At 43.7% G+C, this 27962-nt stretch overlaps 1 protein-coding gene across 2 annotated transcripts; it reads right to left on the bottom strand.

Annotated features, from left to right (window-relative positions):
• Positions 1-18: 18 nt before the first annotated feature.
• HOPX (HOP homeobox) lies at positions 19-25960 on the bottom strand. 2 transcript variants are annotated; one of them, XM_059670403.1, is made up of 3 exons: positions 25825-25960; positions 6979-7135; positions 19-816 (listed from the first exon to the last, which is right to left on the bottom strand). In XM_059670403.1, the coding sequence occupies exons 2-3, from the start codon at positions 7120-7122 to the stop codon at positions 739-741; spliced, it is 222 nt and encodes a 73-aa protein (XP_059526386.1). In that variant the 5' UTR covers positions 7123-7135; positions 25825-25960; the 3' UTR covers positions 19-738. The 2 variants fall into 2 exon arrangements, with proteins under 2 accessions (XP_059526386.1, XP_059526377.1); XM_059670394.1 differs by lacking the exon at positions 25825-25960 and adding an exon at positions 24753-24891.
• Between the last annotated feature and the right edge of the window lie 2002 nt (positions 25961-27962).

Genomic DNA, 27962 nt, shown 5'->3' with positions numbered 1-27962 from the left:
TTCAGAGGACTCAGTGCATTTTCAACAAAAAGTTAATGTTTTATTTAGAATATCATTTTAGAGACAAAAAGCAGTTCACTTTGGCTAGCAAAATAAACTTAACAGAAGCATTTAAATAATGTAAATCAAATATTTTAGTAGATTTTTTTCTTAGTTACTTGCTTTTCTGTCTTGTGCAGTTTCTGTCTTTTAGCCTAACTGGGTTCTTTCTAAGCTAATGCAGCTTTAATCCAAGGAACTACTTAATGAAATCGGAATGACTCAAATATTCCTCTGTATTCTCATTCAACTTCACTGTATTCAATGAAACACAAGGAAAACAACTTAGGGAAGTAGATTCAGAAGGAAATGTTTCTCCCTCTTGGTCACGTTATCTTTTCAGCAGAGACCTTGCCTGCTCTGAAATGGATGTTGAAAGTAAATTGTTATTGGGAGGTGATGATCAAAAGCAAACTTAGATGATTTTCACACCATCTGTCATCATGACCCAAAGGGAAAGGCAAGCCACATACTTGCCTAATCAAGCCACTGCTTTACACAGAAGCTGCACATAGCTTCCTATTGTTATTATATTTTCTAGTTATGTACATTAAAAAAATAGAACATTGTGTTAAATAGCAGGACAGCTAACAGTGAACATACAACACTACACTGACAAACCAAAACAGCTTGGTTAAGCCAAGGAGAGAAACAGCAGGTGGTCTTCATGGAGGGAAGCTGCCAATGCCCACCATCTCCTCAGTCCGTAACGGATCTGCTTTCTGAGGGTAGGCCTTCCGACTTCCGCCACTGGGCCAGGCGCTGCTTAAACCATTTCTGGAGGAGTGAAATGTGAAAAATTACCTGTCACATACTGAAAAAAATGATGTCCATTCCCTTCTAAAAGATAGCTTCTGTGGTCCAAATAGAAAGGAGGATTGCCTGGCCAGAGTTGCTCAGTGGTTGAGCATCAACCTATGAACCAGGAGGTTATGACGCATAATTCCCGGTCAGGCCACATAACTAGGTTGTGGGTTCAGTATCTAGTTGGGGCACGTATGGGAGGAAATCAATCGATGTTTCTTTCTCACATCAATGTTTCTCTTTCTCCCTTCTTCTCTTCTCTAAATCATTAAAACATAACTTTGGGTGAGGATTTAAAAAACAAAACAAAACTTGGAAGAGGGACTAGTGAGAAATAGAAGCAGCAAGCATTGATGGACCTGGGAGAGGATGAGTTAGAGGACTCAATGGGGAGTCAGACTTTATTCTCCGTGGTACTTCCCAACCTTTCACACATCATGGTGTACATTTAGAATGCTGATATTTTCATGTCCCGCTGCTTGGGTAGATCACCGGGGGCCCTGCAGTCCCATGTCCTGCCAACAGGAAGCTCTATTGTAACCAATTGGCTATGAGAACTTGAGGAAGTTTCTAAAAATAGAGCACCCGTCAGCTCAACTGTAAAAGAGGTAAGCTCAAGGGGTCGAAGTTGTCCCTTCAGGGATTTCTAGAATTTACCTGTTCTAGGGGTAAGCAGATGAGGGGACAGAAGGGGAGCAGAAAGAGCACAGCTATGGGATGCTAGACCTGGACTGTGCTGATGGAAATGTTGTGAGAAATAAATCGGGGGTTCTGACTTAGCAGAGATGGACACCTGCCCAGCTGCACATGTAACCTCAGAACAAACAGGCAGGCTCTAGGGCCGTGCTGGGGAAGATGCCATCTCCGCAGAGATCGAGGGAGCTGCAAGGCAGTTTGGCATAAGCTCAAGGTCAGAAGAAAGGGTGAGAGCCACAGGAGAAGGAGTGTTTCTAAGGGTCAAGGCCTGTGGAGACAGAAGGGAGTGAGGCCGCGGGACACTTTAGGGCTCTGCACCACCAATGCTAGGTTGGCTGCCCAGCATGGGACCGTACCTGCGACTCCCCCTGACTGTACAACAGAGTTTACACACTGAAATGCTGTACACAGCTGTTAAGGTCAGTTGTCTTATACACCTTGGCACTGTGGGGTGGCAACGAGAAAAGTCCTATAAAGCCAGGGACAGCAGACTACCCACCCGTAGGGAAGCCTTACTTTTGGGGACTGCCCTCTGGGTGCTACATTTCACTCCTGGGGATAACTAACCTTAAGGAGAAGAGAGAGTTCATGTAACGTTGGTGGCTTTAACCAAAGTTCTATTGCTAAAGGTGGGCACCATTTTCTTATATAATCTGTGTGTGTTTAGTTAACTCTGAAATCTGGTGTGAGGGCAGCATAGCTCCAGCTTCATTAATGAGGTAGCTTTATGGGGGGTTTTCAAGGCTACAGGGTCTGGTTCAATAGGATTTCCAGTTGCCAGAGCTGAATAAAGGGCAGAGTTTTAAATACTAATTAAAACTTGGAGGAGGAAAGTCTCGTTTTTATCAGGATTCATTTAGGACAAAATGAGTGAGCTGGCTTCATTCAGAAGAGCCACCCACATCTTTACACTATTCATGAGGCAGAATATTAATGTACAGCTACCAAAAATAACCAGCAAGGACCACAGTTGTGAATTGGTGAGATGGCATCTAGATGCTTAACCAACGGAACCCTCACATCAGGGGATGGGACAAAGTTCAAGAAAAGCTCGACTATTTTCTAAAGATATATATTGTAAACCAAGTATCTCTATATATAAAAGGCTAATATGCCATGACCAGTTTAGCTCAGTGGATAGAGCGTCGGCCTATGTACTGAAGGGCCCCGGGTTCGATTCCGGTCAAGAGCATGTACCTTGGTTGCGGGCACATCCCCAGTAGGGGGTGTGCAGGAGGCAGCTGATCGATGTTTCTCTCTTATCGATGTTTCTAACTCTCTATCCCGCTCCCTTCCTCTCTGTAAAAAAATCAATAAAATATATATATTTTTTAAAAAGGCTAATATGCAAAGTGTCCCCTCAGAAGTTCAGCCGGGAAACTGGGAGTTTGATTGCTCACTATGAGGTGCACTGACCACCAAGAGGCAGTGTAGAATGAAGCAAGGCCCCGGCCTGCAGCTGGCAGCCAGCAGCTGGGGAAGCAAGGCCCCAATCGGCCCTGATCACTGGCCAGGCCTAGGGACCCTACCCGTGCATGAATTTCATGCACTGGGTCTCTAGTGCATATAATAATTTAGCAAAGCAGTTGTTGTCCAACAAAAACCACCCAACACCTTGCTTGCTTTCCCCCCCACCCCCCTGTAGAGCTGAATCTTTCCACATCTCACTCACATCAATACTAATTTTCCACCTGGCTCTTCGTTGTTTCAGTCATCCCCTGGGAAAGACATTCATCCCTCACTTGCTTATAAACGAATGCCCTCATTACCCTCACCCATTGATGGAGATTTATTTACTCCAAGTGAACAGATGATAATTAGACACTGTGATAGGGAGGGGCTGAGGCAAAATAACATTGTTCCTGTCCTTTTCTCTAGTAACTAACATTTCATCCCTTTCAGGAGGAGACCTTTAGAGGTCTTTATTCCACTGATAAAACGTCTACAACTAAAAACCACTGAGTTCTGGAAATAGTCCCAGGACACGAAGAGCAGATAAAAATACTGGAAACCTCTCTGAGAACCAGTGCCAGCTACACTGGGCTCGAGTTAGTGAGAACAGAAAACGCCAGATCATCGCGACCTCCCAAGGGGCTGATGAAAGAGCTTTCCCAGAGGCTCCTAACACCGACTCCAAAACAATGGGAGACACAGGGGTCGGTATTCTGTCAGGTTTATCTCATTTAAATGTAGGAGATATCAAATTACTGCCATGAGAAAAACCTATTCTATTCAGAAAACCCAACTTAAAAAGTTATTTCCATTAGGTCACCCTTCACGTCATTCTGGGTTCCCATAGGCGCCCCCTCCCACAGCAGAGGACACTGTCCTGCAGTGGGACAGCTAGTGAGAGGTCATCAAAGCCCCCAGTCAGAGAATGTGCCACCCTTTAGCCCCTCGTGCCCCTGCCAGATCATCAGCAATGGTTATTATCTCACAGGAGCATCTCCTGTTTATTTTTTCTACTGACGCATTACTTGTTCTAGGAAAATAAATAATATGATTCAAATTCTGGAGGTGGGGGTGTCAGGGATGAGGGAATCAGGATATGAAATAGAAATTATTTTGGTGCCCTTTATTAGTGGTGTAAAGGGACAACACTAATAAAGAATGGAAACTGGGGGTGCTGATACCCTGCTTATGTGGAGGCCTAGCACACCCTGGCCTCCAGGAGTTATTTAAAGGGCCCCTGCAAAGCCTGCTATAAATAAAAATGTTATTTATGTCTGAAAGTTCATCATTGGCATAATATCTCCAGAAGACACTTTAAAAATAAAAGATACTTTTAAAATGTAAATACTGTTTGAAAGATTAAAGATGAGCTCATTCTCACATACCAGTGCACACTGGGGTTGAAGCGGGCAGGAGGGTGGGGGTGGAAAGAATGGGGAGTTGGAAGATGAGCCCCCACCTGAGGGGGGATGGCAGAGGGATACCTTGGAAGCCTCTTCCCCCAACTTGCTGTTGCCTCTCTCTGAGCTCTGGGCTCTCAGATGCTTCCCTGCGGGTCTAAAAAGGAAGGCAGAGAGGCAAGCCCAGCTATGGCAGCCCGGGGAGGAAGAGGTGTTGCCCCCATGGCAGGAAAAGGAAGCCAGGGGCCCTGCTGTGAGGCTGACTCACCCCCACACCCACTCATTTCAGGGCTGGGTCTGCCATCTGTTCATTGGAGGGAGGTAGAAGGGAGGAAACGGGAGAAGGGGCAGATGCACCTGCTGTGCAGGGGTCTCCATTGGCTGACCTCAACCACAAAGAAGCAGGTGCCCTTACTTTCTTCCTGGCCCGCACTTGATTTCATGTCAGTTCTGTAATGTAAGGTGAATCTTGAGGAAAGATTGAATATAGCTGGGATGGCTGTCATTTAATGCATGGATTTTACGAACTGAATTTCAGTCTTTTCCTCCCAGTCCTCTGAGGTGTCTGTGTTCTTCCTCTGTGGAGACAACATAGCATCCTGCCAGGGTTCAAATCCTAGCTCTGCTGCTTAGTTGTGTTCTTGAGCAAATTATTTAACCACTAGAGGCCTGGTGCATGAAATTCGTGCGGGGGAGGGGGGGCCTCTCAGCCTGGCCTATACCCTCTCCAATCCGGGACCCCTCAGGGGATAACTGGCAGTCAGACATCCTTCTCGAAATCTGGGACTGCTGGCTCCTAACCGCTCGCCTGCCTGCCTGCCTGATTGCCCCCTAACTGCTCCCCTCTGCCGGCCTGATTGCCCCCTAACTGCTCCCCCTGCTGGCCTGATTGCCCCTAACCGCCTCTGCCTCGCCCCCGCCACCATGGCTTTGTCCAGAAGGATGTCCAGAAGATGTCTGGTCTAATTAGCATATTACCCTTTTATTAGTATAGATTCTGTGCCTTGGGTCTCTTCCCTGAACAATAGAGCGAATAGTTGTGACAAGTATGCGATTTAATACTTGGAGGGTGCATGGAACAATACCTGGCAAGTTTCAGCCATTACAAAGGTCAACATAATTATTCTGCCTTCCAGGTAAGGGGATGATGGTAATTCACCACGGGAGTATCAGAGGCTGAGAAGAGCTTAGACCCCCCAGCTGGTGTGGTGCCCACAATAAATCCACAACATTCTCTTTAAACGATGAGTAATCACTGTCTCTGTGATGACTCTTCTTTCCTAAATATAGCATGGGATTTTAAATAATAAAACTTCAGCAGGCCACCTCCTCACGGGTTCCAAGAAACATGAGCTGTTAGACTTGGGTTACAGCAAATCACCTTCTCCTAAGTCCTGCTGTTCCCTTTGCTAAAACAGGTATGCTTGGCTTTCTATTTGACTTAGGAGTGAAAGGATTTTCTAGAAGCAAGTTGTCCAAAGTGCGCCTGGCTCAATTCATAAAAATCATTTTGGAGTTGGGGTGGAGGGTCTTAGTCCATTACAAGCTTTGAAGCCTCATGTGAGTATGGTTCGTGGCGAGGAGAGGACAAGCCGTCTGATGCCCTGGTGTGTGCAATGGGAAGAACAAGAGCACCTCTGCTTTAGAGCTGAGACTAGAGGTGTGAAGTGCTTTGGGCTTCCGTGGGAGAGGTGCTAGAGCAGCTCCAAGAAGTACGCATCATGCATAACCCATCGTCTTTCCATGACCAAAGGGAAAATAAAGTCAGAGTTACCAAATAACACTGCACCTGGAGGCTAACAATCACGGATAGTGTTTCGTCCTCTACCCTAAACAATTTTCAGGATAATGTAGGAGGCTTTAAAAATAGATTTAAAAATCCACGCATTGAAGGGGACACCTGCTCCCATTCCCTAAAAGATTAAACCTGAGAGCCCGGGAGTTTTCAGATATGCGAACCAAAGCTCCCCGGCTGTGTGCAACCTCAGCTCTGCAGCTACAGGGAAGCTGGAAGGCCACGGCCTGGAGCTAAGGACACCTGCCATCCTGGCAAGCCCCTCTCTCTGGGCCTCAGTTTCCTCGTTTGTCAAAGCTGAGGACTGAGTTTATTGCTGGTCTCCAAGGTCCCCTCCAGCTCTGACACGGCCGCGGAGAGATTTGGGGGCGCCGGGCTCAGAGCGCAGGCGGCACCTCAGGAAGGGCGCCCAGGGGAGAAACTGAGCCCGGGCAAGCGAGGCCGGAGTGAAAGGAGAGAGCTCGTCCCGGGCGGCAGAGGAGAGTGAAGGAAGGACGAACGTGAGATTTCTAAGCAGCTCCTGGGGAGCCCCCCCCGGGCCAGGGATAGAGGGGTAGACGGTTGGGGGGGGGAAGGGGGCGCCAGGGAGCCGGGAAAGTGGGGTGCGGCGGTAGGAGCGATGCAGAATCGGGGCTCCCGGGAACCGGCCCCGGAGCGCGTGCAAGAGCGATGAGGGATCGGGGAGGGCGGCGAGGCGAGGGCGAGGGGCACCGTTATATTCGCGTGGGTGGCGCGGTCCGGGGACGGGGTGCCCCGGGTGGGGGTCGGGGAGCGCGGGGCGCGGGGCCTCACCTGCGTCTCCTCCTCGGAAAGGCCGGCCTCGGCCGCGATGAGCAGCAGCGTGGTGGGGTCCGGGTGCTTGTTGACCTTGTTGAAGTTGTACTCCAGGATCTCCAGCTGGTCCTGCGTGGGGCCGCTCGCGGTCTCCGCAGACATGGTCCCGGCGCGGCTGCGGGGGAAGGAGAGGCGGCGGCGGTGAGCGAGGCCGGGGACGGGGCGCGCGGAGGGCCGGGGACTGGGCCGGGGCGCGGGGCTGTCCCCTCCCGCGGTCGCACAGCGGCGGGGTCCCCGGGGCTGCGGGGGAACCTGCCGGGACTCTTACAGCGACTTTCCGGGGGTCCCGGTCTGGGTGGCGGGGAGGAGGGGACGCCGCGCGCCCTCGCGCCCTGAGACTCAGGAAGGAGCGCAGGAAGCGGCGGTGGTTTTGAAAAACCGCCTTCAAAGCTTCATGGGGAGGGAGCTGCCCGCGGGGCGGCGTGACGGAGGGCGTGGGTGCCCGGTTCACGGCGCTCTGGCTCCGGGGAGCCCTCGGCAGGGAGGGCTGTGCACCCCACGCCTCCTCCTCCAGACGAAGGGCGCGTGGGACAGAAGTGACTGCTCCGACTTGGGCGGCGCTTTCATCTCTCCCTTTTGCAGAGGTGGACATGGGTTCACGGAGATGAGCATCAGGAGAAATTTCCCCCGAGGGCTGGTGTGAGTCCCTGCAGCTGCACCCTCCTCCTCCCCGCCCCCTCCACCCCGATTTTTAGGCCTGAGCCTGAGGCTGGGGGCCAGCTGCTGCTCACTGCCCAGCGTGGCCTGGCCACTGTTCCACCGGACACGGGAGAGAGCCCACCTCACTGTGTCCCGTCTAGGTAAGGACTCCAAGACAGAGCCAAAACCCGACTGAGGAGCATCTACAGCAGCTGTCCTTTAAAAGCGCAGACTCCCCCTGTGATTGTATTAAAATACACTGTTGCCCTAGCCGGTGGGTCCTAGGTTGGTTTCCGGTCAAGGGCACATGCCCAGGTTGAGGGCTTGATCCCAAGTAGGGGGCATGCAGGAGGCAGCCAGTCAATGATTCTCTCTCATCATTAATGCTTCTCTCTCTCCCTCTCCCTTCCTCTCTGAAATCAATAAAAATATGTTAACATGCAATAAAATACACTATAGAGTCAAGGGAACAGGTCCATTATAAGCTCCAAGCTCTCTTGTGTTTCCTTACTTTAGAATCAGACATTGCTCTGGCAGATTTGGGGCAACATGACTTCCTACATTCCTAACTAACTCTGACTAAGGCCCCACTTCTCCCCACCCCCTGACCCCCCAAAAAGCCAGCTGTGCGCCCTTCCATGCCCTCTCCCAATTTAAAATATATAGAGGTGTAAATTTAGAGTCTTCAAGACCTTGGCTGTGGATTTGGTGCTAACAGACGGGACTTCACCTTGCTGACAGTAAAAAACAAGTGCAAGTGTGGAAATCGCATTGGTTTGTTGTTGGAACAAATGATTGCAAAATCATTAGCTACAATCCTGAGCACATTTTGATGTGGTTTGTGCCTGGGAAGGGCCACCCTCCACAGTTCCGCCTGCATCATGTTACCTGAACCTTTTCTATGGTGACCTGCATCCCAGGCTCCCTAAATAAATATCTTTCCCTCTCCTCTATGTCATTTGAAGAGGCTTTCCTGCAACAGAGAATCTTGGGCTCAAGCCAATTGTCAGGTCACTGTAAAATCTCCCTGTGTTAGGGCTTTAGGCAAATAGCCCCTGCTATAAATACGCTAAATCTCCCTGTGTTTTAGGGAGCTCTGTGCTCCCCCTCCTAACAACTCCTATCAGGGATTCCTGTCACAGTGCTGAGTCAGGCAGGGTCCAGCCAGGTCAGCAATGCCTCCTCTCCCGTGGGCGCCTATCTCCCTGTTTCTTTGATACAGAACGTCCATTTTCTCCTCTAACAGCCCAGGAGAACGAGGCCCAGGAAGACTTACTTTCCCAATGTCACCCAGGGAGCGACCAGCACCCTGGAATGGGAAGCCTTAGCTTCAGTTTCAGTCCCATGTTCTACTACACCTCTTCCAACAGGCCATTCCATCTCGTTTGGCCAAAAAGCTCATGAGGGCAACAGTTCAACGCAGGCAAGGGCTTGTTGCCACTTTGAATGGGCATAGTCTGCCCGCTTAGGATACCCATGCAAGCCATAACCGCCCACTGGAAACACCCACCACTGCTCGTTTTGCCTAAAAGAACACAAGAGACGGGAAACTGCTGCCCAGAAAGGTTCCGTCCTATTCCATTGACACAGTTATGCTGGCTCTTCCTTGAAAACGCGACACTTCTTTCTGGAGCGCTCAGTCCTTCACAGAAAGATTAATCAAATGAACAGATGTCTAAACTGGACTCAGATTCAAGGACTGTTATGCATGTACTTTCCCTCTTTTTAAAATTTAATTGCTGTTATGTAATTCCAGGGCGGGCTAGTGCTCCTCGACTTAACCAGGTGCATTTTCTCTTATTACGTTTCTGTGGCTTCCTGTTACAGGCCTTTGTAAGAGGCTTCATGGGTAGGCCCCGGGTGACTCTGACGTATTCCCTGGGTTAGCTGGCTGAGGACCATTGGACTGGCTGGCTGCTAAGGAGATTTGTGGGAGGACCGTTTGAAAGCACCTGCTTCTCCAAGGTACATCTAACAGAACTGATTTCTAGACATGAAGTTGGAAGATCTAACCTCTACTGTGAGCTCTACTTCGCTTCTCCACAAAACTGTCATTTCAGCCCTCTTTGGATGGCAAGTGCTTGCTGCTGCTTCTTTGTCTCTTCTCTCTTTCTTTTAAAGGAAACTTATAAACCAAATCATTCTAGTGACCTTGGCCTTGCAAAGCTTCTCAGCGCTTGCCAGTAAGGAAACTGTTGAAAAGTTTCTCTGAAGGTAGTCTAAACAATTTTAGATGAAAAGAACTAAAGATATTTTGAAGCTTCTTAAACTTTAATTTTAGCCCAAGTTCTATTGTTGCTGTGGTTATTAATGTCTTGTGAAGTTTTCAAAGAGCAATTTGTCTTGTGGCTGTGTTTTCTTTTGTGGACGGGGGGAGATAATGCACAAACATTTCCAAAGTGGTTAAATGAAAGTTGCTGGCTTTTTCCTAAATCAACTCCAATGCCTGGTTGACAGCGTCACCTTTGTTCCCTACTCCTGTTTATTTATTTTAAAGGTGTTTACCTATATGAACTGGTTTACAGGAAGTGCGACAACTGGTAACTTGTGGAGATGGCCATGGACTCACACTTATCTTCTCCCTCACCCAGCCGTTCTCACCTCTTTGTAAAGCCACTAATAGCAAACCAAGAGAAAAAAGATGATCAGTGGCAGATACTCCTCATAAACAGACTCCCATGGTGAGCTGGCCAAAAGCAAAAAAAGCTGATGAATCATTCTTCAGGCCCGTCTCCCAATATTCTTTAGCTTGGAATTCCCTTTATGTTCACTGTGCACTTCCTGGAAGCAATGGACTCTTGAAGCATTTTGTATTTTCTTAAGTGGGGAAAAAAAAAGATGTGCTGCCATTTCCCCCCAAAAAGTGGTGGTCTTTGGAAGGGGGTAGGGTTTTGCCACTCACCACTCACTACACTACTCTGGATGAGGTGGGAGAGAAATCACCCAAGCTGTGTCTCTCAGAAACTGACAGATAGGAGTGGAATACTGATCTGCCTCCCCACACTAACACAGGTCTGGTTAAAGGAGAGAGTGTTTTATTTTGGTTTTTGATTGGTTAAGGTCTTTCAGCTTGGGGCAGTAGTTCCCATGCTTGCCTAGCTAGGCCTCTGGATCACCTGTAGAAAGGTCCAGGCCCACCCCAGATCTCCTGAATCAGAACCACATTTTAAGAATCCAGCATGGGAGAGACATAAGTTTTCCAGCTCCTATAAGATTTTGCAGTTTAATCCTTAAAGTCCACTATAAATGTTTAGAGCTTCTTATATCTTATAGCTATAAAGATGCATTGAAATATCTTCTAACTCTAACACTGTATCCTCTCAGCAGTTGATGAGATGGTAAGTTGAGGTAGTCTTAAAGGAATAAGGTTTTAAAAATACACATGGGGGAAATGTAAACAGCCTGCTATTACTCTTTTGTAAATATGGTCAGGAATAGGGAAATTGCCTTTAAAATTATGAATTATCAAAAGACTGTTTTCCATGGTTTCAAAAATTAGAAATAATGTAAAACCCTTTTTAAAATCTTTCAGAAAAAAATGTATTCTTGTGTTGAGATCAGAGTTTAAGAAAGCAGGTCATCAAAAGAAAAATTCCTTCCACCCCATCAGACCAATTTCCATAATTGATTTAGAAGCTAAAAATTACAGTGAAAAAGATTTGGCAACCTTGAGTTTGATTGTCCTCCTCTAATTCCTTAAATGTTCCAGTGAGGGAAATGCTGAAAGTTAAGTTGTCATTTATACAGAAAACTTATAGAATAGAACTTAAAACTGAACATTAGACTATGAATATACTGTGTACACATAATGTCATTGCTGTCTCTAGGGAAACAAGATTCCAAACCTTTATGAGGAAACACATTTTTAAATGCTATATTGATTCAAATTTTACATAGTGAAAAAAATAAACTGGAGGAAAATATAACAAAAAGTTAACAGTGGTTATATCTAGATTGTGGGACTTCAGATGACCTAAAATTTTTATTCTTTATATTTTTTCTGGTTTTTCACATTTATTACTTGGAAATTAGAAATTTTATTTATTTTTCTTAGGAAAAGGTACCCTTGATCAGATCAATTGTCTGTCTTCTATTTCATCTGAGTTTTGTACCAAATTACATTTTCAAAATAAGCATGAGAGTTGCTTTCCATCAGGTCTACCTAGATGATTAGGGAAATAAGAATTTTCATTTCCCACTCAAATATTATTAGGTATCTAAGGATATATATATAAATATAATCTACATATAATTTATGAAACATAAATTAAATTAAATTATTACCAGGCCTATGGAAGCTACTTGTATTTCCTTCCCAATCCCACCCTCTGGCTTATCTACCTCCAGAAGAAACCAAGGCTCTGACTTTTGTATTAATCATTTTCTTGCTTTTAAAATTAGTTCTTTCACATATGTATGGTTCCCTAAAAGAATACTTTTTTTAGATTTGTATGTTTTTGAGGTGTATAAAAATGGTATCACTACATATATATTTTTTTGTAAATTGCTTTTTTTGTCAACAAGCTTATAAGACCCATCCATATTTCTACATTTAGAAAAGTTAATTCATATTCAGAGCTCTTTTCTTTTTGTGAATTTTTGGGGTTTTCCAGTTTTTTGCATCTTTGTTGTTGTTATGATGAACATTTTCATATATGCCTCCTGAGGCACATCTAGGAGGGTTTGTCTAGGATATATACAAGGGGTGGAACTGGTCATAAGGTATGTGGCTATACAGTTTACAACAAATTTTAACTTGACTTCCAAAGTTGTTGAACAAAACTACATTTCTACCAGCAGTGCATAGAATTTCTTTTGTTCCACATCCTCATCAACACTTGTATTGCTAAATTTTTAAATTTTTGCTATTATTTTTTTATTTTTTAATCCTCACCAGAGGATATTTTTTCATTGTTTGTAGATAAAAATGAAAGGGAGGGATGGAGGGAAGAAGGGAGGAAAGAAAGAGAGAGAGAGAGAGAGAGAGAGAGAGAGAGAGAGAGAGAGAGATTTATATGAGAGACATATCAATTGGTTGCCTCCTGCATGCCCTGACTGAGGCAGAAACAAACCTGCAATCCAGGTATGTGCCCTTACCCATCACCCTTTGGTGTGTAGGTCAACGCTTTAACCACTTACCCGTACTGGACAGGGTTCTATTATTTTTATGTATTCTTTTTATCCATGAATAATATCTAAACCTTCCTGAAGCTATTTATATTTTCACCCTGTTTAACTTCTTAGAGCTAAAAGATTCCAAATGTTTACTGTTTGCTTATAAGGGTATTTCCTGTTCCAGCCTAAGAGATTTGAGGTATTTTTAAAGAATTTAGATTTTGTCTCCAGGCTAGCTCATTATTCCCACTGGTGACCAAGAACAATACAAAAGATGTATGGAAAACTAATTACAGCAGACCTTGTCTGTATTATGTTAAAAATGTTACTACTTCCCCATCTACAGAAGTCAGAACTTGATTCTGCACTTTAGAACTGTGTTAATTATATCAATTATTGCCCTCTCCAAAAAAGGGAATATCTAAGTCTCCAAATAAAAACTACAGAGATGAATTTTAAATGATTGAATGAAGAAGGAGAAAAGTTGTAGGAATAGACAGGAAGTATAAAAGAGATGGACTATTAGGCTGTGAGTTTAAAATAGGATATAATCATGTAAAATCGAATAATGTACTTAAGTGTTGGAATTGCAATACCACGATCATGGGGTACTAAGCTACAGTTCAACAGCAGATAGATATTAGTTCTTTTCATTTCTCTCGCAATCCTTTCTTAGGAATCAGAATGGAATTAGTCCTGTTTTGCAATCAGGAAAGGTTAACTAACTTGTCTACAGTGTCAGAAGAAGGCTCAGAAGACTACCTTTTCTTTGGCTACAGCAGTAAAGGCAGTTTGTGATGTCATTAGCATCAAGATCGATTTAGAGTCCAGCGGTTCTCAACCTGTGGGCCGCGACCCCTTTGGCGGTCGAACGACCCTTTCACAGGGGTCGCCTAAGACCATCCTGCATATCAGATATTTACATTACGATTCTTAACAGTAGCAACATGACAGTTATGAAGTAGCAACGAAAATAATTTTCTGGTTGGGTCACAACATGAGGAACTGTATTTAAAGGGCCAGAAGGTTGAGAACCACTGATTTAGACCTACAGAATACTGTATATTCTCCTCACGCTCTACTGATGTCAGAAATTCTAAGATATCTCTGAATCCCCGACTTGTTGAGCTCTAATTTTAGTCACTGTCACTTTTAGTGAAGAATTGGGCCGGGGGTGGGGGTGGTCTTTCTTGTGTGGGCCAGTCCTACTGTGTGGGCCAGTCCTACTTTGTGGGCCAGTCCTACTGTGTGGGCCAGTCCTACTTTGTGGGCCAGTCCTACTGTGGTCTCTCCAGCCTCATTCCCTTTGCTGCGGCTGCAGCCTTTCCACAGACCTCCACACGCTCCCTAGAAAGCCCTGGTGTGTACTTCCCACCAAGGCAACAGAGATGATGGAATCACCCCTTTCAAGCTTTGTTCTGACTCCATTTTTGGAGGTGCAGATACACTGGGGAGACTGGCTCAAGTCTGTCCAGTAAGAGCTGAGCTCTTAGCTGTTGACCCAGCGTAAAAGGTTAAGAGCTCAGGGTAAAAAGCTAAGAGCCACCTGCCAGCTCCCTGACAAGCACAGTGTTCTCCCAGAACATGCTGCACTTGACTCCGTGAGTCAGGAAGACTGAGATGCCAACTCATACTTGAATTCATGCCATTCCAACTGGTCGCCAGGGACCATCTCATCCCATGTACTCTTATTCCCCCAAGTTTTGTCAGGCAAAGAAATCATGAGGTTTGGTTTTCGACGTCTCCTCCCTGCTCTGGGATTGCATTGCTTCGTAGTTAATCCAAGGCTTAAATATAGGAAGTGCTGCCTTCTTTTCTTTGAAGTTCTGCATATCTGATGTGCACGTCCGTATGTGCTCTCTGTTGTGGTAATTCAGCTTACTGCTTTCGAGGCCCTCCTCTTTAAATTCGCTTTCCTCGTGCCTAGAAGCCCCGCCCCGTTTCAGGAAACCCAGCAGAATTAAAAGCAAAATGAAATTTAAGTTAATGGAGCGAAAGTTCATATATAGTTATAGGGACAGTGCTTCCAAACTGTGAGGTGCCTGCTTACAGAAGATATTGTTCTTAAATATCTTGTGAGCTAGGCATTCAGTAGGGCATCTCTTGGGTGGCAAACTGGTCAGAACAGCTTGTAAGTCTCACTCTTTCTGGGTAACAGTCCCCTTTTTAAGCTTTTCTGGGCTGGCACAATATTTGAAACCAGAACCTTAAAAAAAATAAAATGCTGTATATATTGCTTCATGAGAATGTTTCCCTGGGTGGAATTTCTGAAGACTAACAAAGTGGGGATGGGATCATATCGTGAGCATGTTTTCTCATTAGCACTTCAACATTGTATATTGATTTCAACTTAATTATTGGTATTTTCACTAATTGAATGGTTTATTTGCTCATTCCTCTACTTCACTCCCCAATTTACCCTTTTATCTATTAATGAGGAAACATTAATAAGAAAAAAGTTGAGTAGTGAGAAAGTTAAAAATAAGCAGGAACAAATACACTATGAATTGGTGAGTAGATTTTTCTAGGCTCTCTTGTCCTATGAGAATAATGACCAAATGGAAATTGTTTTGAAATAACTTGTTCATGGGCCTGTCTTCCCCACTAAATTATATTCTATGGTGGATATGTCATCTCTTATACATTTAAATCTCTCCAGCTTTCATTAGAAGTATCTGGCACTTAATAGGTACTCATTAAATGTCTGTTAAACTGAACTTAAATGATGCCATCTGGCATGACTTGATTCAGAACATAAGTTAGGAAGACACTGCTCGTGTTTTCAACAACTAGGACTGGCCATGTTCAAAACCAAAACACAACATTGGAGAAAATAACTTTCCAACCTTCTAATATCTCTTGGTCCTCACTGCCCCAAACAGTACAGAGTTGATTCATATTTTTGAACTGCATACAGAAACCTCACCCCTATGATAACAATAACAACAAAATATTTATTGAGTGATTACTATGCAGCAGGCACAGTCCTAAATGTCTTACATGCATTAACTCATTTAATCATCAGAGAAACAGGCCCTCTTAATATCCCCATTTTACACATATGGAAACTGATATAGATGAAAATTTATATAACTTTCCCAAGGGGATGTATATAACTTTCCCCCAATACAAATCCAGTGAGCAGCAGAGCAGGGTTTTAAACCCAGCAAGCCTAGCTCCTGCATCCATGCTATTAACCACCACCCTGTATTTCTTCCTTGTATTGAGCAATTATGCAGACAAAGAAGCCTTGATGGGCGATTGTGGAAAGAGGGGCAGTAAAGCAATGTGGAGCCACCCGGGAAGGAGTAATGTGGTGTCCTGTGTCTGCCTGGCTCCCCTGTGGGGTGGGGCTAGTCTGCGAGCAGCGTCTCCTTCCCTGTGGCATGTTTCTCATGGCTGCTGACCAGACACAGCTCTGACCCAGCTAAATGGTCAAGCCAGTGATTTCAGTGAATGTCACCAGCACCACTAGCCTGACTGGCTTTCTTTCCCCACATGCTCGTCTGTAATTGGCACAGACATAATTGAAAGATGACATTATGTTAATAATATAGTATACAAATGAGAAAAAGTTACTGCATCCAACAGAATGGAATAGAAAGCTAGGCTTCAACCAGACCAGACTATTTCTTCTACTTAATCCCTAGGTGTACAGAGTCTGGTTGATTGATTAAGGAACTTCCTACTACTGTTGCAAAAAGTCTCTCGGTGGCCCAGACTTTCTATGGCCACTTACAGAAAATAGGAAGATATTATGGCAGCTACTGGAAGGGAGAGTGTCTGTGAATGACTACCACCAGTGAATCAATAATTAATCCCGGGCATAAAATTATTGGCATACACACTGAGTCCTTTTTATTGATAACTCATGTTCTAATCCAAAGTTTTGTATATGGAAACAAAAGGAAGTGGGGAAAGATAATAATCAAACTTTAGGCTTCTTTTTTCAATGTTCTGTGATAAAGTGGGGTATTAACCCACATCCTTAGAAATAAATAGGCTAATGAAAGAGGGCAATCCCATTTCCATTATCTCCTTATAAAAGATATCCATATTTTAAACAGGTTGCTTTTCCAAAGGTCTACCTCTATGATGATGGTGTGGAATTCAGAAAAAGTTTTATCTGGAAAGAACATTATAAATTGTAGGTAGACATTATAAATGGAGGCTAACCCACAAAAAGGAGTGTAACTAAAATGGTACATAATTGTTACCGAGGTGGGGGAGGGAGGTAGAAAATAATCCTGTTCAAATATCCTATTGAAATTTAATAAGAAATCATTTCATTTTGAAAGCAAATGCTGAAGAAAAAGCAGTTTTAGTTAAAATTTGGCTTAGAGAAAGGAGATTTTGGTGCAGATATTGAAGAGGTTTTCAGGGAACTTTTGATGATCTTAGAGGATTATAGCACAACTCATGTATTTCAAGTGTCCAGAATAGTCTCTGACACATTGTTGGGTGTCCAGTGAATGCTTATTGATTGCATGTCAATTGAACTTTATTTTCACTGCAAAAAGTATGACTTTCCTTTACCGTATGAAGACAATAATTAGAGCTGTATTTGTGTCATAGATGAAATAAAGAGGGGAAAGGGGAAGAAGGGGAATGTTGAAAAGCATGGATGTGAGCAGCAGGTTGTTTGAGACAGAATCAATGAACAATCAAGAGGAAGCCAGAGATTACTTCGCATGGTCCTCTCCTCCTCATCCTTCTTCTACCCAAGGGACAAGGAGGAAGAGATTTTATGTGTCGCATTCTCCAAGCCAGCCACCAAGCAGTGCTGCCAGACAAGAACAGTTTAGTTGCTGGCCAGAGCTCTTTGTAGGTGGGAAGAGTAAGAGAGAAGCAGAAATAAAATGTTTTTGAATATACAGTATTAGTTAGAGAGGGAATGTTTGTATATCTTTAATGGGCAAATTGTATGTAGAAGATACATTTTATTTTATTCTTAAATATGTTTTTATTGATTTTTTAGAGCGAGAGGAAGGGAAAGAGAGATAGAAACATCGATGAGAGAGAAATATCATTGATTGGATGCCTCCTACATGCCCCCTTCTGGGGATTGAGCCTGCAACCCAGGCATGTGTCCTGAGCTGGAATCAAAACCAGATGTCTTGATTCTTGGGTCGATGCTCAACCACTGAGCTACGCTGGTAGGGCTATAGAGGATACATTTTAAATTCCCATACTAAATGAAAATATTACACTGGTATGGAGTAGTAGAAAAGCACTAGGCAAGGAGTCAGACCTGGATTTCAATTTTAACTCTCCTGCTTAATAGTCACAGGACCATGGGTGAGGTTTATAAGCTTATGTGAAATGTAGCTCTCTTCTCTGTAAAATGCGACCGAGCACTTCCTTCCTTGTCTGTTTACTGCAGTTGTGATCCAGTGAGATTGTGCTCATGAAACAGCTTAGGAAACTAAAGTGACATAGCCATTTCCAGAATGTTACATTATTTCTTCATTCAGAAAAGTGAAGATGGGGTGATAAGGACACATATGCAATACCTTAATCAATAAAGAAAAAAAAAAGAAATAAAGAAAAGTGAAGATATTAGGCCAAATGATTTCTGAGATCATTTCTCCTCTAAAATGCTAATGATCAGAATGGCCTGTGTTTTAACTTATCATGTTTTTCCTCATCAACAGTTTGCTGATGTCATTGGCCCGAGAAATGGGAGGACATGGGTCCAATCTAAGCCATGTCCCTGATTTGCCAAACACTCTGTGCCGACTTTCTACTTCAAAGGACAACTAAAGAGCCCATGAAACATTTTCAACCAACATGCTTTTTAATGTTCAGTCTATCTGTTAAATTAACATGAACATACAATTTGCCATCCAGCGTGAAACTTTTAAATTTAAAAGAGGTGCTATGAATAATTACACCAAGATACCAGGCACACATCACAAGTGTCCTAGGCAAACCTGGACATCTGGTCCCCTTATCATAGGTAAAATGTTAAATTTGTCACTCAGGTGTAGAAAGATAAAAATGTTCCTGTTGCATTTAGGCATCTGTAATGCTGTTACGGATTAGTAAGATGCAGGTCTGTTAGGATCTTAGAGAATAAAACCACAGGAACAGGTTCTTTATTACTCTTAAGAAAGCCTATTGTTGCAACTCTGTGTGGTTAAAAGTAAGGAGGATACAGGATGGCTTCCAATTTCCTGACCTTTCGTTTTTATTGCAGTTTGAATACGCAGGGTAGAAATTTGTCTGGTAGGATGAATAATGCTTGGGCCTCTGCCTGCTTTGGGTATTGTTAGTATGGTTGTGCTGATGCTTAATAAGTGCGAATATCCATTACATCTCAAACACAGTCCCATCCTATGATCAAATGGAAACAAAAACGGCTTGTACTAGAGATCTCCACGGAGCACACCCTTGTGCGCAGGGCTTTTCAAACCAGATCATACAGGAGAGGTGAGAGTTGTGAAGTAAACTGAGTGATTAGATCTCTTTGAAAATGTCTGATGCCCTAACACAACAAGTTTGACAGAAAGATTTTTTTTTCCCTATGGAGGGGGCAGAGATCTCAGTATTTTCTAAAGAAAATCATTAAACAGAAAAAGAAATGTGCACTACTCAGCTTTGAAGCAAATAACAAAAAGATCAACTTTTAAAGCAGTTTGTGAAGAGAAAAAAATGGCACAAATAAGTCAAAAGGACAAGTAATAAATATTCCCTCTATGTTTTAAAGTGTGTTATTAATTTTTGGTCACCCATTCAGCTTCCTAATTATACTTTATTTAGGAGGGCATTAATTAGATGAACTAGATTCATAGACTATAGGCGAGGATGATATATGTGTTTGTGGCATAGAAGAGAAGGGGTGCTCAAAAACTTAAATACTGATGATAGAAATCATCCTGGTATTTTAAAAATCTAATACAGAATTGTCATAATGCTCTTCAGCCATTCAGTCACTTTAGAATGTTAAAACATAGCGTTTCTTTGTGAAAATGTACTCATTCCCAGTGCCTGTGAAAAGGGCTGTTCGTTTGTAAGTTCATTTGCTTTTCTCATGTATGCTGGGCTCTACAATATGGTTGCCCAGGCCCCAATTGCTTAGTCAGGAACAGCAGTTAGAGACCTTCGTAGTATTGCATGTGCATGACCAGTAGATGTTTAGGCTGCCCTTACATAGGTCATTGTGACCTGCCTGATGCAAGCAGGCATCATTTCCTCAGGTTGTTTGTACACATTGTGAAATGTACAAAACAGACTCTGAGAAAAATGGAATTATCTCTTTGCACAAATATACTTGAATCAATTATTATTTTTTATGGTCCAATGACCATGCTTATTTTATTACTATAATTTGGCAACGGATAAAATGATACACACCTAGTACTTTGTAGAACCCTAGATTATGCCAAAGTCCAACCATACATGCTGTTTGTTACCATGTGGCTCAGTGATATGGGTCTTATGAGTTGTTATTATGACTAATGAGACAAACAGAGGCGGTGCAGCTCTAGCCTACTCATTAATATCACAAAATCATTGAAAAGGACGGATATGCCAGAAAGCCCAGCTCAGGGGATAACTCTGAACCTATAGTACATTGTTTCCCTGAGGCTCAAACATAATGTTGCCAAAGGAGGCTGGATGGAGCCTTAGAAAACCTTCATTCTCCTTCCAGCAACATCACTTTGATCTCCAAGTGACTTTGGACAACTCACTTAATTACTTTGAACCTTCATTTCTTCATCTACAAGTGAAGCTATAATCCTTCCCCCACGTGTCTCACAGGGTTGCTGTAGAGTTCAGTGAGACGGGATATGTTATGAATAGCACTTTAAATTATAAACACTATATAAGTACAAAGTACCCTTATTAAGGTTCTAATCCAGCTTTCCCAGTGACTCAGGACATAATATTGGGCAACCGAATGACATCAGGTTTTGTAGTCATTAAATTAGGGAAACATTTTAGAACCTTCACTCAACCTTATAACTAGTAAGGTTGGAGCGCCCTGGGAAAGACCAATATGGAGCGCCTGGCTGGTGTGGCTCAGTGGCTGAGCATCGACCGTGCACCAAGAGGTCACTGGTTCGATTCCTGGTCAGGGCACATGCCTGGGTTGTGGGCTCGATCCCTAACAAGAGGCATGCAGAGGGGCATTGATGTTTTTCTCACATCAATACTTCTATCTCTCTTTCCCTCTCCTTTCCTCTCTCTCTAAAATCAATAAAAACACATTTAAAAGAAAAAAAAAAAAGATCAATATGGAGAAATAAAATGCTTCTAAAACTGACTAGCTCAAGTTTAAGGAAATAAACTGATCTCAGGAAATTATTTCAGTCACTATTAAAGTCCTAATAAAGTCCTAAAAAACCCAGAGAAACTTCTAAATGTTTGAAATACTAGACTAGGACTTGTGATGTCATGTGTCTCCATTTCTCAAGGACAACTCAATATTTCATATTGCTTAAAGAAAATACAGGCCATCTAGCCCACTCCTTCCCTTCCCCTGTCTGCCACCAACCAGATCTAAAGGGTGCTTGGGTATACGTACAAGGCTGTTCATTATGGAATTATTTATGGGAATTGGAGGCAGCAGAAATGTCCAACACTAGAGGATTACATAAGCAAAGAGTGTATATAAATAGCAGATTATTAAAAAGAAGTCAGACATAATTCTTTAGAAATATTAGAAATATAATCAACCATGTAGATAGATCTTAAAAATATGGTGTTGAGGGGAGGGGGTGGCGGGGGAGAGGTCAATGGGGGGAAAAAGGAGACTCGTGTAATACTTTAAACAATAAAGAATTAAAAAGAAATATGGTGTTGAATTTAAAGAGAGAGCAAAAGGGATAGAAGAGTGCCAAAGAAATAGATTGAGATGTAAAACTTAAAAATGGTCTTGTGCCTAAAGACAGAAAAAGAAAAAAACTTCATAAATTAAAAAATTATTCATCTGCCTCATCTTTTGGAACTTGACTATATAATTCTTTCCAATGTATTTTTTGCATGATGTGGGATACTTCATGGCTCACTCAATACCCTTCATGCTGCAGCTTACACCATTGCTGGTCTTTTTTCCCCCCTTCAAAGGGCAAGGTGAATAGCTTGCCATTGACCTTCATGACTACCCTACATACTTTTCCACACCATCATCAAATAGCTTTCTAGCTTTATCTTCTCCAAGTGAAATGACATCAGGTCCTCTTGCTGTTCCTTACAGATTTGATTTTGTTATTATTTAGTCGTCTAGGAGTATTGTTGAGCCAGTTCCAAGGAGTCTCCACCCTTTCAAGTTGTGGAATGTGAATCAGGTACAATGCTCTTGCTTTCTTCACTCCTGCTTCATAAACCCCAGTTCTAGCCATCTCCAAACAGTGCTATGCCACTCCCCAGGCAGTGTGTGAAGAATACATAATAAAGTGTAAATACTCCCAGGCATAGGTTACTGAATTAAAGTTTATTTCTAAAACAGATTTCAGCCCTAGCTGGTTTGGCTCAGTGGATAGAGCATTGGCCTGTGGACTGAAGGGTCCCAGGTTCAATTCCCATCAAGGGCACGTGCCCAGGTTGCAGGCTCAATCTGCAGTAGGGGGCGTGCAGGAGAAAGCCAATCAATCGTTCCCTTGCATCATTGATGTTTCTAGCTCTCTCTCCCTCACCCTTCCTCTGTGAAATATATAATATATATATATTTTAAAAACAACAAACAGATTTCACTCCTAGGTATTGGTAGACCAGAAATTTGGAAAGGAGTGAAGAAATATAAGAGCTGAAGAAGATTGTTTATGTACATTTCCTTATGGAGAAACCACACAGGAAGGAAATGAAAATATATCAACAAAGACTAACTATCTAAGCATATCTGTCACGTCCTTAAGAATTCCAGGAAACTTCCATCATAATCTGTCTAGGTAGAATGACTGGCATTAGTTCCTGCCCAGTATGCACTAAGAGATTAGAAGTGGTAGATGTCTGCCTTAGGTTGTTTTTATTTTTAAAATGTTATTGCTTGGCTGGCGTGTCTCAGTGGTTGAGGTTCAACCTATGAACCCGGAGGTCACGGTTTGATTCTGGGTCAGGGCACATGCCTGGATTGCGGGCTCGATCCCCAGTGTGGGGAGTGCAAGAGGTAGCTGATCAATGATTCTCTCTCATCATTGATGTTTCTCTCTCTCCCTCCCTCTCCCTTTCTCTCTGAAATCAATAAAAAATATATATATATTAAAAAATTATTATTTTAATTGATTTTGAGAGAGAGAGAAACATAGATGTGAGAGAGATATAGCAATCGCTTGCCTTCACAGGGGCCTGAACTGAAAGCCCACCACCTTCCAATGCATGGGACGACACTCTAACCAACTGAGCCACACTGGCCAGGGCAGCTTTGTTTTTATCATAGAAGAACAAGGCAGTTCCGAAAGATCTGGCAGGGTTTTAATGTTTGGTCAACATTTTATCAAAATTACTAGAAGCAAATTACAAGAAATGATTTGAGGATGGGTAAAAATTAACTTCTCTAGTTCTAAAAGAGCTTTTATTGCTATGCAAACATGGCCACAAGCTAACACCAATCACTAGGCTTTTTAGAACGTGAAACAAATAAAGTAACTTGGCCTTGTGATGAACAAGTCCCCCAGCATGTATACGGAACTTATTTTTGGCAAGACAATATAGGTACACCAGTTTCTGTCTGGGCCGTCCAGATACAAAGCTTTCAATAAGGAAACTGAGTCATGGTGGGAGTGAGTGACTTGGCAGAGAGGCCAGAATGAGGCATGGGCAAGCCTGGGTCAAGACTCAGCTCAGCCACCAACAAATCCCAACATTTAGAGCAACTCACGTTACTGTCTTATGCATTGCCTTCATAGGAGACCACAGAGCTCATTGCTCAGGCCATGCATTTTTGAGAATAAAAGGAGGTGCTATTAATCCACTGGACAACTGATCTTTTGGGTTCCCTCCTGCTTTATTTGTTTATGGGTTCCCCCCCCCCATTGATGCCCTCACCCCATACACGACCCTCCCAGGCCTTTACCACTCTATCGTCTGTATCCATGGGTTATGCATCCATTACAGCTGCAAATAAAACCCAGGTTCCTGATCACCAGCCCCACACTCTGCTCCCCAAGACAGGCTATCTTCTGCCAGGACTTATCTACACTGGAGTTCTGTGGAAGGGTGTGTTCAACATAAGGATCCACGAAGGCACTTTCCCAGCAAATGAGGACAGGCTGACCTGTACCTGCTTGCTCGTGTACTCACACACCCCAAACCCACGTGTGTTCATAATCAATAGCGCTGGAATAACAAATCCACACCAGGGTCACTGAAGGCAGAGGCGGCCAAGGCAGCAAGGGCCAGGAAGAGAACAGTCCTCCCCACCCCCACCCCCATCTCGGTGTATCAGGAGAATCCCTTCTACTTGCAGCCTCAAGGCTATTCTGCACCAGCCCACCCAAGGCCAGCAGGCAGGATGGGTGTGATCCAGGGGCTGCCTCAGGATCCGCAGGTGTTGGTTTTTAAATGGGCAGGTTAGAATTTTATAAATCACTCTGGGCCACAGCCCACTCATCTGCTAACAATTTCATCTTTGCACAACCCCATCCACCAACCCCATTCACTTGGTGCTTTAAAAGTTTAAGGAAGCCATCAACATTTTCTAAAAATGTATCCAGGTTAGGTTATGACTCGGCCTTAAAAAAAAAAAAGTCTATGTAAATTAAGCCATTCCACACTAAGAGAATTTGGCAGAAATTCTGTCACAGTTATACAAACCTGTTTTATCACCTGTGCAAACCCATCACTCACTTTTTAAATAAAAACATTTTTAAGTGAAACTTTGAATGGCAAAAAAGAGGAAACATTTGGCTCCCAAACAGCAGCATGAAACAGATTTGGCCACCACCCCGACGCCAGCAGCCTAACCCTTTCCCCCAGAGCTGGGGTCCCCCCATCTCCCCGTGTCCCTGTCTCCTGGGGCTCACGGTGGTGCTTACCTTCCCCGCCCCTCCTCGCCGCTGCTCTCACCAGTAAAGACGGTGCCCTCTGGCTGCCCAGCTGCCCTGCTGCCCTGGGCTCCCAGACGCCTGAGACCTGCTTCAGCTCCCAGGGAGGTTAATTACACACCTGGCCACGCCCCTCCCAGAGGCAGGAGGTGCCACGGGCAGCCGCCACTCGCCAACAGGAGCTGCAGCAGTCTTAGCTCTCCAATGAAAGAAAGGGCTGTCAAGGGCCCACAGTCGCAGGAACTTAGGGGACCCCTTGCCCCAGACTGTAAGAAGGGGGTTCCTTGTCACTAAGGCAGAAAAACTGCTCTGCCAGGGGCAGCCTTCTGTCCCAAAGGAGAAACCAGGTAATATTTATAAAGCCCGTGAGAAGAATTTCTTGACATTTTAGTAACCTTAAGGTGGCTCTCCATTTCCCCCCAGAAAGATAAATTAAATGCAGCCACTTCCGATGAGGATGAATGCATTTAACAAAAAATAAACCAATTCAGAAAAAGAAATCTCTCAGGGCCCACAGTCTGTAGGGAATTCCTTATGGGATGTGATTTGAAGAATTCTACTGAAAACCCCCAATCTTGGTATATTTTCCCTCAGCAAGTTGCTTGGGATTCTGACTAGTAGAGATTATGAGTTTTGCCTGAAACTTTGATTTTCCTGATTGTCCCAAACGGTAATTACATTTATGTAACATTTTGGAAAACTCTCAGATGCGCTATCTTGCTGGAACCTACTTAATATACCAGGGAGAGACATAACTCATTAAGCAATCTTATCTATTAACACTATAACTTTAATTAGCTTTCCAAAATGAGTAAGTAAAGCTTTGAGGACATTACACCCCGGAAATCGGGCACGTTTGGGTTGGCGGAGGGACGGGAAACCATGAACAACATGGCCAGATGTCCTAGGCCGTGGGCACCCCTGCCCCCACACAGGTGCTCAGGTGAGGGACAGACAAGAAGAACAGAAGCCACAAGAACAAACTTCACCCACTCACGCTTCTGCCCGGGGTTGAGATCTGGAAATCACTTTGAAAAGACCCTGTAGTGCCAAAAAGACTCACCCAATGCTGAGAACTCAGGCCAGTTCCTGAGAGAGCAAGGTGGCTGTCCGCCAGAGCCGAGCGCCTGGTGCGTCAGCCATGATTCTTTACAGTAATTACAATCCTCTGGCCGACATAGGTATTATGTAGGGAACAAAAGGAAGCTTTACTTTTGAAACATCCCTCCTCACCATCCCTTCTCATGCGCTAGCACAGTCCTTAAATAATGCAGCTCTGAGGCTCTGAGTAATTCCTCCTGCTGACCGCCCCAGAGCATATCTGGGTTTCAAGAATGTGCTTGAACATTCTGAACACCCTATCCTAGCTAGAGCTGGTAGTGTGGTTTTGAGGACCCAGAAGCGATGGCCCTAGGGGTCCTTCTCCCTCTGAGGTCCTGTTGCTGTCCTCCCTGGGCCCTGGGGTGTGTGGTCCAGTGGGTAGTGACCCCTCCTCTCTCTGGGCCTCACTATCCTCACCTGTGAAGTGAGGGGTTTGGGTTTTACATCAGAATCACTTGGAGAGTTTCAAAAAAACAATGTCAGGCTACACACCCAGGGGTTCTGATTTGATTGGTTGGGGTGGGACCCAGTCCCAGGTTCAAAACTCAATTAAATGATCCCTGGGAACTTCCAAGTTGTACAAAAATCCACAGTTCTGCCTCTGTGGATTTATTTATTGAGTTAATATTTTCCAGGCATACTCATTTTTTATTTTCAGTATGTTGCATAGGATGATTTTTAGAGCTGCTTTTAATGATTAAAAAAAGACCTATTGCCTGGCTGGCATTGCTCAGTGGTTGAGCGGCAACCTATGAATCAGGAGGTCATGGTTAGATTCCCGTCAAGGGCACATGCCCAGGTTTTGGGACTCGATCCCCAGTCGGGGGCTTGCCAGAGGCAGCCAGTCAATGATTCTCTCTCATCATTGATGTTTCTAGCTCGCTCTCCCTCTCCTTTCCTCTGAAGTCAATAAAAATATATTTAAAAATAAATAAATAAATAAAAATTGTTTATTTAAAAAAAGATCTATTGCTCAAGTATTGTTTGTTGGGTTGTAATTGGCATATAATGCTGCAGTGTCTACAGCGTACAATCTGATAAATTTTCACTTATAAGAAATGGTTATCACAATCACAATAGTGAACACACCCACCATCCCCACATTTCCCTGTGCCCTTGGTAATCCTCCCAGCCCTCTTCCTCCTGCCCTCCTTCCCCAGGTAACCACTGATCTGTTTTCTGTTACTATCAATTAGTTTGCATTTTCTATCAATAAAGTCACACAGTGTGTGCTGTTTTTTGCCTGGCCTCTTATCATTTTGTTTTTGCTCTTTAGATATCAAGCTCTTTGAGAACAGGAGCTACCTTTCATTTGTTTCCTCTTCTTCCTGGCCCCCAACTTATCTTTGCTCAGAGAAGCCCCCTAATCATAATTTGCTTGACTGAAATCAGACCTTTATGACCTTCTAACTGAGCTTCAGTTTGGTGGCTAAGAAGTGCCTGCCAGTGGGTTAAGGGTCTTAAATCAGCAGCTTCAGCTCAGTTAAAAAAAAAAAAAAAAGCAATAAATAAATAAATAAAATAAAAGCCTTGGTTTCAACTATGGAATTTAGGGTTTGGACTTCCAGCGGTCCAGAAAATGAGCATCATGGTGTGTACTGGTGTACTGGGGACAAGGGGGTGGGGGGACTACCTTCAAAAGGCTCTTGGCTTTCAGCAGTTTCTTAATCTTAGTCACAGGTTCTTGATCCAAGCGAGGAACTATGGAATTAATGTCATCCTTATTGTATTCCTATATGCATTTTGTGACTATGATGTCTAATTATAAATCCTCTGCCATCCGCTCCCCCTCCCTCCCTTCTCTCCTAGTCCGTACCTTTATTTTGTTCTCTGCCTGCTCTGGTTACCCTAACCCTTCTTAACTAAATACACTACAGACCTTGTCGAGGGAAGTGCTACTTCACGGAAACTTTTTGCATTCCTCTTCTCTTTAAGACCGTCTCACCTAAGCTCTGTGGTATGCTGTGCCCTTTTCCCCACAATAATTCTTGTTCCACTTTACTTAACAGTTTACCTGGGTACCATTGTGCTCAAATATCACAAACCTACATTTTCTCAAAACCCCAGAGCATGGGGTTCCTTTTCACCGTAAACAAGGTC

Source organism: Myotis daubentonii, chromosome 1, assembly GCF_963259705.1.
Source record: "Myotis daubentonii chromosome 1, mMyoDau2.1, whole genome shotgun sequence".
NCBI classification, from domain to species: domain Eukaryota; kingdom Metazoa; phylum Chordata; class Mammalia; order Chiroptera; family Vespertilionidae; genus Myotis; species Myotis daubentonii.
The sequence above is the reverse complement of the archived record's forward strand: the minus strand, read 5'-3'. Positions and strand labels throughout refer to the sequence as shown.

Coding starts and splice junctions, on each gene's coding strand:
- HOPX (XM_059670403.1), bottom strand. CDS start 7,122: ATGTCTGCGGAGACCGCGAGCGGCCCCACGCAGGACCAGCTGGAGATC. Junction 817..6,978: donor TTTCCGAGGAGGAGACGCAG/GTGAGGCCCCGC, acceptor TCACTCCTCCAG/AAATGGTTTAAGCAGCGCCT.